The 10,733-nt window shown below is 59.4% G+C and overlaps 1 protein-coding gene across 2 annotated transcripts; it reads right to left on the reverse strand.

The window, feature by feature from the left end:
- Nucleotides 1–98: 98 nt before the first annotated feature.
- On the reverse strand, nucleotides 99–6,289 carry MATK (megakaryocyte-associated tyrosine kinase). 2 transcript variants are annotated; one of them, XM_048927532.1, is made up of 13 exons: nucleotides 5,712–6,289; nucleotides 4,062–4,117; nucleotides 3,780–3,893; nucleotides 3,570–3,685; nucleotides 2,936–3,155; nucleotides 2,190–2,283; nucleotides 2,049–2,114; nucleotides 1,830–1,929; nucleotides 1,664–1,748; nucleotides 1,456–1,529; nucleotides 1,140–1,335; nucleotides 809–895; nucleotides 99–712 (listed from the first exon to the last, which is right to left on the reverse strand). In XM_048927532.1, the coding sequence occupies exons 2-13, from the start codon at nucleotides 4,068–4,070 to the stop codon at nucleotides 530–532; spliced, it is 1,344 nt and encodes a 447-aa protein (XP_048783489.1). In that variant the 5' UTR covers nucleotides 4,071–4,117; nucleotides 5,712–6,289; the 3' UTR covers nucleotides 99–529. The 2 variants fall into 2 exon arrangements, with proteins under 2 accessions (XP_048783489.1, XP_048783490.1); XM_048927533.1 differs by lacking the exon at nucleotides 5,712–6,289 and adding an exon at nucleotides 4,473–5,181.
- Nucleotides 6,290–10,733: the final 4,444 nt, after the last annotated feature.

Here is a 10,733-nt window from a genome sequence, read left to right on the forward strand (position 1 = left end):
GGGGGCTGAGGGGACCGGGGCTCCCACCCCCCCTCTGCGCTCACCCCAAACAAGGGATAGCCCTAATGTGAGTCTGGAGACTAAAAGACGCTGCCCAGTGAATTTCTGTGGTTTAATCAAGAGGCCCAAACTCGCGTGGCTGAGCTGAGTGCGGTTGGTGTGTCCATGCAGCGCAGGCATAGGGCTGTGCCAGCAGTGGGGTGTTGTCTTCCATAGGGGTGGGACATCCCGTGTTGTCCCCACCACTGGGAAAGGAGAGGGGGCTCAGAGGGACCTCGTGCTCCTGGTGTCCCCAGGCATGGCTGAGCCCCAGGGGACGGAGGGATTCATCTGTCCACTGCATCCTCCTGGGAGATGGAGGGTGGACATTGCATCCTCTGTGTGCGTGCAGGGGAGGAGGCACCCTGCAGAGCCACCGCCCCATCTTCACCAGGAGGGAGCAGCCTCCAGGCTGCCTGTTTTCACACTGCTCCCCAACTTGGGGGCTCCTCCTGTGGGTTCTGGGGGCTCCTTGGGTGTGGAACGTAGGTTAAACATCCTTCAGGTGCTTCAGCTCTTTCTGCAGCTTCTCTGTGAGCTTCTTGAAGGACGGCCTCTTGCCCGGCTCCATCTCCCAGCAGCTCCTCATCAGTGTGTACACATTGGGCGGGCAGCCCTCGGGGGGCTCCATGCGGTACCCCTGCTCCAGCTGCTCCGTCACCTCCTTCAGGCTCTGTGGGTGGAGCAGGGAGCTGGGGTCCCCCCTCCGGGGGCAGCAGGGATGTCCCCATCCCCTGCACCTCATCAGGCTGTGAACCCCTGCACTCACCAGCTTGGGGTAGGGCGCCCGGCCAAAGGAGAACACCTCCCACAGGAGGATCCCGTAGCTCCACACATCCGATTTGGAGGAGAATTTCTGCCGTGGTGTGGGGAGGGAGCTGCAGCCAGCTGGGGACCCATCGCTCCCCGCTGCACCCTCACCTCCCCACGGCAGAGGGACCCCACACCCATCCCATCCCCTGCAGGAGATGCCCTCACCCTCAGGATGAGGATCGGGACAAAGCCCAGATGTGGGGAGATGGGGAGTCAGCACGGGGCAGAGATGGGTTGTGGGGTGGGGTGGGGGAGCTGCCCCAGGGGCCCTTTGCTCCATCACTCACATTGTGCTTCAGGGCCTCGGGAGCCGTCCACTTCACGGGCAGCAGCGTGGCGTCCGCACCGCGGGGGTTGACCCTGGCCAGGCCAAAATCGCTCACTTTGGCCACTTTGTCCTCGGAGATGAGGATGTTGCGGGCGGCCAGGTCCCTGTGCACCAGCTTCTTGGACTCCAGGTAGTCCATGCCCTGGGCCACGTCCCTGCGGTGGTGGGGCGGCGTCACCGTGTGTCCCCCTGCCCTGGTGTCACCTACCCCCATCCCGGTGTCACCGTGTCTCTGGGAGCTCCCCAGCGATGCGGGCGATGGGAGGAGGACTCACAGAGAGAACTGCAGGAGCTGTGGCAGTGAGACGAGCGCGCGGCCCCGCGTGCGCAGGAAGTTGACCAGGTTGCCCTGAGGGATGAGAGCCGTGGAAGAACCGTTGGGATGGGGCTCCCGGGATCCACACAACCCAGCCCCAAGCTGTGGGTTTTATCTGAAAATGGAGCCACAATCGGCCCCATCGTCTGAACCCCGGCCACCCTCACCTTGCTCATGAACTCCATGACGATGTAGAGGCCGTTGTGCAGGATGACGCCGAGCAGACGCACCAGGTTCTTGTGTCGGACCTTCCTGAAGTGAGGGGACATGGTGAGGGCCAGTACCCCCAACACCATGGGATGGGGTCTGTCCGTACCCCTGTGCCCCACTCACGTCATGGCGGCAGTCTCGGCGAGGAAGGCCTGGGCGGTCACATCACACTTGACGTTCTTCACAGCCACCTTCTGCCCCATGTACTCGCCCTGCAGGACATCTGGTGGGGGATGCAAGGCATCAGGCGTGGGGACACCGCACCCAGCCCTAGGACAGCAGGGATGGCATCCGGGAAAGTCATCTGGCGATGCCCTCTAGGGACCTCTGGTCCCATCTCACCTCCAAACTCGCCTTGCCCGATGCGTTCTCCCAGCGTGAGGTGCTGCAGGTTGAGCAGCCAGCCGGCTGCACGGCACAGGGATGGGTCAGAAGGCACCAGAACCACTTCCTCCCCCCGAGCTGGCCCTCACCCCTTCCCACCTTTGGCCAACTCCTCTTCGGCTGACTTCATCCCGCTCTTGGCTTTGGGCTTCACCAGCTTGGTGCAGAGGGCTCCTTGCTGCTCCGTGTAGTGCTGCAGGATGGGGCAGGGGGTGAGGAGTGGGGAAATGGCCACAGGTGCTCCGCAGGACCCCAGCACCAAAGCTAGCCCTCTAGGTGCACAGAGCCCATCCTCCGCAGTGGGAAATCCCAAACCAGCATCTCCATGTGGGGCACAGTCAGGGCACACCGCAATGGAGCAGCCTGTCCCCGGGGTGAAGGGACAGGAAGGGGGTGGTTTGCAGAGCTTCAGCAGAGGCAGATGAAAGGAGAAAAGGACCATCTGAAAGCAGAAGTTGTGTCTAAACATGGAAACAATCAGGAAGCGTGAACTCTCAGAGGAGAGGCATGGAGTGGATGTGGGTCAGGGTAGAGGAAGAGCTGGAGGAAGAGCTTTCTGGAAGCAGGAGAGCCAGTGTTATATTTGGCAGCAGGCAGGGCACAGTGGGAGCATCCACTGCTCCCCAAACCAAGCGGGGTCTGGAGAACATCATGGGATGGAGAATGGCAGCAGGTAACAAAACGCACCCACAGCTGTGGTGAAGCCCCAGGGGCCACAGGACGAGGTGGCCGTGATGTCACACCGCACACCGCTGGCCCATGGGGTCAGGATCACTCCGTATTTCTGCATCACTGCGTGCCAAACTGGAGTGACCCCAAAGTCCTGCGCAAAGGGGGGCTCTCACCTCGATCATGTCGATGAGGTTGCAGAAGTACTGCTCGCTGTCGATGCTCAGCCTGTTCTCCTGGTGCAGCACCCGGTAGTGGATCACCTCCTTGCCAAAGCTCACGCACAGCACGTAGTCACCAGGGTGCCGGACCGACTCACGCACCAGGAACAGCCCGTCCTCGGGGGGCTGCAGCTCCTGCACCGCCTCCACCCCCGAGATCTTCCCGTGGAACCAGCTGGGAAGAGGGGCGTGGGGATGGGGGGTGTGTGGGGCGAAGGGATGAAGAAATGTGGGGTGTGGGGTGAGGGGATGTGGGGATAGGGGCGAGGGGTGAGAATATGTGGAGATGGGGGCCGTGGGGTGAGGGAATGTGTGGATAGGAGTGAGGGGATGTGGGGCTGGGATCTCTCGCAGCACCAGCAGCAAGGCAGTAGAAGCAGAGACCACACAGAGGCCACGCAGACCCCGCAGCAGCGCCTTCCCCACCAGGGCTGTCCCAGACGGTTGGACACAACGGGGGTTTTCGTAGCCAACAAATCCCTCGGTGACCTGGGCTCTTGGCTGCTCTGCCTTCAGCAGCCCCTCCAGATTTGAGGGAGGGGAAACATGTGGGTCAGCCCTGCAGCTGCTGGGACCCTGCAGTACTCACGGCATGAGGCTGAGCTTGTGGTCAGCACGGATGGCCCCGCGCTCCCGCAGCGCTCCGGCCGCCAGCAGCCCCTCCTGCCCGCTCTTGTTGTGCCGCGCGCGGTACCAGTTCCTGCCCTGCAGATGGGACGGTCTCAGAAAGGGGACACACAAACCAGGAAGGGGGTCCTGGACCCGGTGGCACTGCCAAACCCACAGCCCCACAGGTCACCTCCACGGCCTCGATGATGGTGATCACATCTCCCTTGTGGAAGGCCAGCTCGCCGGCCTTGGGCTTGGTGTGGTCGTGCTTGGTGACGCACTGCGTCCCCGCAGGCCAGTGCTTCTGCAGGAAGAAGGCAGCGTCACCGGGATGCTCGGCCCCGAGGTCAGCCCCAGATGGAAGGATTGCGTGGTGACATGGGACGGGGACAACATCCTGATGGGATGGGATGCCCCGCTGTCACAGCCCTGTGCTGGTGCAGTGCAGGAGAGGACAGTGAGCCCCGCTCACCCTGGACATGATTGGCCGTCAGCGCATCAGGAACTGCTGTCTGCTCCTGATGTCACCTGCAGAGAAGAAACCAAATGGGGCCACAAAGAAATGAGGCTGAGCCAAAGCTCTGGCCTGGTCCCCCCCCCCCCCCCACGGAGCACAGCGGTGCCCCAGTGCCACATGAGGCCGTCACAGCGCCGTGTGGTTTTGGCAGGAACTCGCTTTCTCATCTCCTGCCTGCAGCTCACAGCTGTCGGGGCCATGAGACGCGAGGCTGGGAGAGGCACGGGGTGACGGGCTGCAATGCCAGCAGTGAGGGGCTGACTGCCCCGCGGGGTCACCGCCAGGCATCTCACGTCTGCAGGGTCCCCGTTCTTCCCTGCTGTCCCAGGCGCTGTGCCCGGTCCACGGAGCAGCGACACACAGCACCTTCACCCTGCAAGGAAAGCCGATCCTGGACGGAGCTCCACGCCTCGGAACACCGCTGACGCTCCTTGCTGTTCCTCTTTCTGCAGGTGAGTCACCACCACTCCTCTGCGTCACGGCACTGAGCCCCGTGACAGCGAGCAGATGAGGTCCGGTGCGCCGGGCGTGGGGCAGCACTCGGCTGTGAATCACACTCCTGTGGGTGCAGCTCAGACCTGGTCCTAAGGATTATTCCTGGGGGCGCTCAGCCCACCGAGCTGCCACTGCCCTAAAGGTTGTTCCTGGGGAAGTTTAGCCCACCGAGATCCCGCTGTCCTGAAATGTGTTCTTGGGGCGCTCAGCCCATGAAAGTCCATGCACCGTGAGCATGATGAGTGGGAAGAAAAGCGAGGAGAGCACGCCGGCCAGATTGATGGCACAGAGCCCCAGTATTTCACTTTCCCACCACCCCCTGCAGTACGGTGGGCATGGGTTGCTGGTCAGACTGGCGGCCACAGCGCTTTTCCCAACCTCAGTCATTCTGTGGTGCTACGAAGGGTCAGCAGGGACAAGTGGTGGAGGTTTGTCACAAACGGGCGACGCCAGGCTGTTCTCCCCACTGAACCCAGTGCCTTCAGCCCACATCCATCTCACCCCACATCCATCTCACCCCACATCCATCTCGCCCCACATCCATCTCGCCCCACATCCATCTCGCCCCACATCCATCTCGCCCCCCATCCATCTCGCCCCACATCCATCTCGCCCCCCATCCATCTCGCCCCACATCCATCTCGCCCCACATCCATCTCGCCCCCCATCCATCTCGCACCCCATCCATCTCGCCCCCCATCCATCTCACCCCACATCCATCTCGCCCCCCATCCATCTCACCCACATCCATCTCGCCCCCCATCCATCTCACCCCCATCCATCTCACCCCACATCCATCTCACCCCCATCCATCTCACCCACATCCATCTCACCCCCATCCATCTCGCACCCCATCCATCTCGCCCCCCATCCATCTCGCACCCCATCCATCTCACCCACATCCATCTCACCCCACATCCATCTCACCCCACATCCATCTCACCCACATCCATCTCACCCCCATCCATCTCACCCACATCCATCTCACCCCACATCCATCTCACCCCACATCCATCTCACCCCACATCCATCTCACCCCACATCCATCTCACCCACATCCATCTCACCCACATCCATCTCACCCACATCCATCCCAGCCCTCTCACTTACCCCCAGCTGCGTCCATTCGGGGCTGTGATGCTTTGGGGCTGTGAAGCTATGGGGCCACTCAACCACACTCCAACCACTGAACTCCTGGGCAAGCGACTCCTCCCGCAGGGTGCAGCGCTGTGTTGTTTCCAAAGGGCACAGACAGAGCCACGGCGTTATTTCCTCATTTCTCTTCTGGTTACGGAGATGCGACGTCCCAGAGGTCCTAGTGCCCGCCCGCCATCAATCATTAATCAGAGCTGGCTTCTTAACCACACTCGAAGCGACTTTTGCCCTTTAACAGCACAGGGTTGCACCGTCCAGGAGCCTGGCAGAGCTGCTATCGCTGCCCTCCAGACACAGTGGGGAGGAAGCAGCTCCTCCATGGTTGGTTGGTGCTGAAAGGAAAAGTGAAAGCGGAGACCACAGGAACACACTTTGGTGCTTCAAATTTTCATAGGAAAATGGGAAAGAAAGAGAGAAAGAGAGGGAAGGGGAGGGGTTAGAAATGTATGGAAAGGGAACAACCCCAAAACAACTCAACTTCAACCCCAACACAGCCCCAAAACAACTCAACTCAACCCCAACACAACCCCAAAACAACTCAACTTCAACTCCAACACAACCCCAAAACAACTCAACCCCAACCCCAAAACAACTCAACTCCAACCCAACACAACCCCCAAACAACTCAACCCCAACCCAACACAGCCCCAACCCTAACTCTTAACCCAACCACAAACCCGCCCTCATCCCAGCCTCCACCCCAAACCCCACTGTCAACACTGCCTCCAACCCAACCCCATCCCCACCTCTCACTCAATCCAGACTCCACCCCAACCCTCACTCCAATACAAACTCAAACCCCAAACTCAACCCCATCTCCAACTCCGATCTCAACCCCAATCCAACCCCCACCTCAACCCTAACTCTAATCCCAACCCCAACCCCATTTCCAGCCCCAACCACAACCCCATCCCCAAACCCAACCCAACCCCATCCTCAACTCTAAGATAACCCCAATCCCAACCCCAACTCTAACCCTCATCCCAATCCCAATCCCAACCCATCCCCTACTGGGAACTGGGGGAACAGGAGGGGATGGGAGGATTGGACTGGGAAATTATGGGGAACTGGGGGGAATAGGTGGGAATTAGGGGGAATTATGGGGATTTGGGGGATTGAGGGAATTATGGGGATTAGGATTGGGGAAGTAGGGGGGAATTAGTGGGAATTGGGGGTACTTGATGGTAATTCTGGGGGTAACTGGGGAGATAAGGAATGATTAGTAGGAATTGGGGGTAATTAGCAGGAATTGGTGGTAATTAATGGGATTTCGCGGGGTAGTTATTGTGAATAGGAGGTAATTGGGGGTAATTGTTGGGAATTGGGGATCAATTAGTGGGATTTTGTGGGAGTTGGGGATAATTAGCAGGAATCAGGTGATTAAGGTGAATTAGGGGTAAGTAGTTGGAATTGGGTAATTAGTGGTAATTGAGGGTATTTAAGGATAATTATGGGGAATTAGTGGGAATTGAGGGTGTAATTAGTGGGAATCGGTGATAATTGGAGATAATTGGTGAGAATAAGTGGGAATGGTGGTGGTAATTAGTGAGGAGTATAGGTAATTTGGGGATAATAAGTAAGAATTGAGAGATAATTAGTGAGAATTAGTGCTAATTAGGGGGGCAAAAATGGGGGAATTAAGGGATTTAGTGGGAATTGAGGGTAATTAGTGGGGATCAATGACAACTGGGGACGATTGGGAGTAATTACAGGCAATTAATTGGTAACTATGCGTAACTAATGGTAATTGATGTGTAATTAGTGGTAATGGGGTAATAGTGGGTAATTCTAGCATAATTATGGGGTAATTAGGGTTAAATGGTGGGAAGTAACGGGTAATTAGTAGTAATTGTGGGTAATTGGTCAGGGAAGTATTGGGAATTAGTGAAACTTTGGGTAACTATTGGTAATTAGTGTCATTCCATGGTAAATAATAGCTAATCAGTGATAATTAATGAGCAATTAGTTGATGAGGTTGGGATGAAGGAGGGGATTTGGGGATTTCAGGAGTCACCGATTTTCCCATTTCTGGCCCCATTTCCAGGTGCTGACGGCCGCTGATTTATGGGGATTTGGGGGATTGAGGGAATGATGGGGATTGGGCACTATGGGGCTGCATGGGGGGCGCAGTGGGGCCGAGACTGGGGAGAAATGAGCTTCTGCCCCACGCTTGTGGGTCTCAGCACCCATTTATCTGTTCACCCCACACTTACGGGTCCCAACTCCCACCTGTGGGTCCCACCCCACACATAAGGATCAGGCCTGCACTTATGGGTCCCACTCCACTCACGACTCATCCCCACACTGACTTTTGGGTCTCAGCCCTATATCTCTCAACTGCCCCGCACCCTACACCCAACCCAGCCCCACGCTGTGCCACCAGCACTGCTCTCGTGCCACCTGTGTGGGCTCCTATGGGGCTGAGAGCAGCTGCTTCTGGGGCCTGCGACAGGCATGAGGCAGACATGGATGCATTATGGGGCCCGTGGGGTGGTTATAGGGTCTGTAGTGCAGTTATGGGGTGGCGAGGGGGTTTATGGGGTGGTTGTGGGATCTATGAGGTAGTCATAGGGACTATGTATGATGGGGTCCATGGGGTCTATAGGGCAGTTATGGGGTGGCTAGGGGGTCTATGGGGTGGTTATGGGGTCTATGGGGGAGTCATAGGGACTATAGGGCCTATAAGGCAGTTATGGGGTGGCTATGGGATACTCATAGGGTGGGTAGGTGGCCTATGGGACAGTTATGGGGTCTATTGGACTGCATTGACCCCAGTCCCACCCCTTGACCCCTTTCTGACCCCACCACCGTTCTGGACACGCCCCCCGTTGAGGCCCCGCCCCTTTGAGGCCCCGCCCCGTTGAGGCCCCACCCTCAACCCATGACGCCGCGGGGGGCGGGGCCTGCGGGCGTTGGAGGAAAGGGGCGTGGCCTAAGGAGCACTGGGGGCGGAGCTCTGTGGAGGGTGCTGTCAGGGGGCGGGGCCACGCACCTGCTGCCTCCGCCTCCCGGGCTGCGATTGGTGCACTGCACCTGAGGGGGCGGGGACTCGAGGGCTGGGGGTGTGGTTTAATGGGGTGGGGCTTAATAGGGGGCTTAATGGGATTGGAATATGGGGGATATGGGGCACATGGGGAAGGTTGGCGGCGGATCTATGGGTTACTATGGGGCAAGGTTTGTGAGAGAATACGTGGTGGGTTATGGGGTGTCTATGGGGCAGGCTGTAGGGCAGGCTATGAGGGGTACACGGGGCAAAGTGTGGGGGCGATGAGGTGGGGTAGGGGTGTTTAATGGGGCAGGATATGAAGTAGGTATGGGGGGGTCTGTGGGGCAGGAGATGGGGCAGGGCGTGGGGAGTTGTGGGGAGATATGGGGGTATATAAAGGGTCTATGGGGCAGGATATGCAGTGGGCTATGGGTAGGGTTATGGGAAACCTGGGGGGGGTCTATGGGGCAAGATGGAGGGGTATAGAGCAGATTATGTGGTGGTTATGGGGGTTCTGTGGAGATGGCTGAGGGGTGGGATGTGGGTCATGTGGGCCTATGGGGTGGGTATATAGGGCAGGCTATGGGAGTGGATGGGGGGCACATATGGGACGGGGTAGGGGCCTATGGGGCAGAATGCATGCTGGGCTACAGGGAGGTCCTATGTGGTAGGGAATGGGAGCATATAGAGCAGCGTGTGTTGTCATACAGGGGGTCTATGGGGTGGCTGTGGGGCAGGGTTTGGGTCTGGTGCGTGTGGCTCTGATCTCACAGCTCTTCTGCTCATCACAGCTGTGCACCAATGTGGTTTTTCGTTACCCTGCTGAGCTAAGGAAAAATCAGATTGCGCGTTGTTTGTGAATGGAAAATAACATCCCGTAACGTAGTGATGCTCTGACGTTACTTTGGGGGATTTTTGGCCCAAACTTGACTCAGCTCTTCCCATCGGGTCACTGCAGGAGGACCTGAAACACAGCACGGCTCCCACTGCAGCTCACCGCTGAGCCAGGGGGCGTTCAGCTCTTTGCTGTGCACACGCGGCGTTACTGCACTGCTGTGCTGCCCATGCGGAGCGGCGGGAGGCGCCGGCCCTGCTGTCCCGTGGGATCTGCTGCTGCACACTGCTGCCTGCATTTCTGCTCCGACAGGATCAGTTCAGGAGGGCAGTGATGGGCTCAGCCCCTCCTCCTCATCCACAGGCAGCAATGGGCACAGTCCCTCTTCTCCTTGCCAGCAAGCAGCGATGGGCCCTGGGTTCTCCTCGCCTACAGCAGTGATGAGCTCTGGGCTCCAGACCCTCCTGCTCCTCAACCACAGTCAGTGATGCGCACAGCCCCTCTCCTCTTTGCCTATGAGCAGCAACGGGCTCCAGCCCTCTTCCTCTTTGCCAGCAAGCAGCGATAGGCCCCAGGCCCCTTTCCTCCCCAACCGAGGGCAGTGATGCAGCTTGGGGTCCTTCTCCTCCTCGTGCACTGGCAGTAATGGCCTCTAGGCTCCAGGTCCTCTCCTCTACAACAGAGGGCAGTGATGGGTTCTGGGCTCCAGACCCTTTTCCTTTCCCTCCCAAGAGTAGCGCTGGGCTCTGGGCTCGAGGTCCTTCTCCTCGTTGCCCCCGGGCAGCCTGGGCTCCAGCCCCATTTCTCCCCGCCCGGAGGCTGCGCTGAGCTCCGCTCCTTCTTTGCGCCCGCAGGCAGCGCGAAGCTCCGCGCTGAGCTCCGTCCCGCAGCACGGCCGCGCTCCCGCCGTCCTCCCTGCAGCGCCGCAGCCCGGCCATTTCCGGTGCCGCCCCGCACACCCGCGCTCCGTCCGGCTCCCGCCGCCGTTCCCCGCGCCCTCCCGCCCCGCGCGGAGCCCCGCGGTTCCTCCCGCTCTTCCCGGGGGCGCCCACCCCGGCGCGGCGCCCCTCCCCCCGCGGTTCGCGGCCGCCGCGAGACGGACGGCCAGGCGGACCAATGAGACGCGGGACACGTGCGCGCGGCGTCCAATGGCGTT

The sequence above is a fragment of the Lagopus muta genome, chromosome 26 (assembly GCF_023343835.1).
Source record: "Lagopus muta isolate bLagMut1 chromosome 26, bLagMut1 primary, whole genome shotgun sequence".
NCBI lineage: Eukaryota > Metazoa > Chordata > Aves > Galliformes > Phasianidae > Lagopus > Lagopus muta.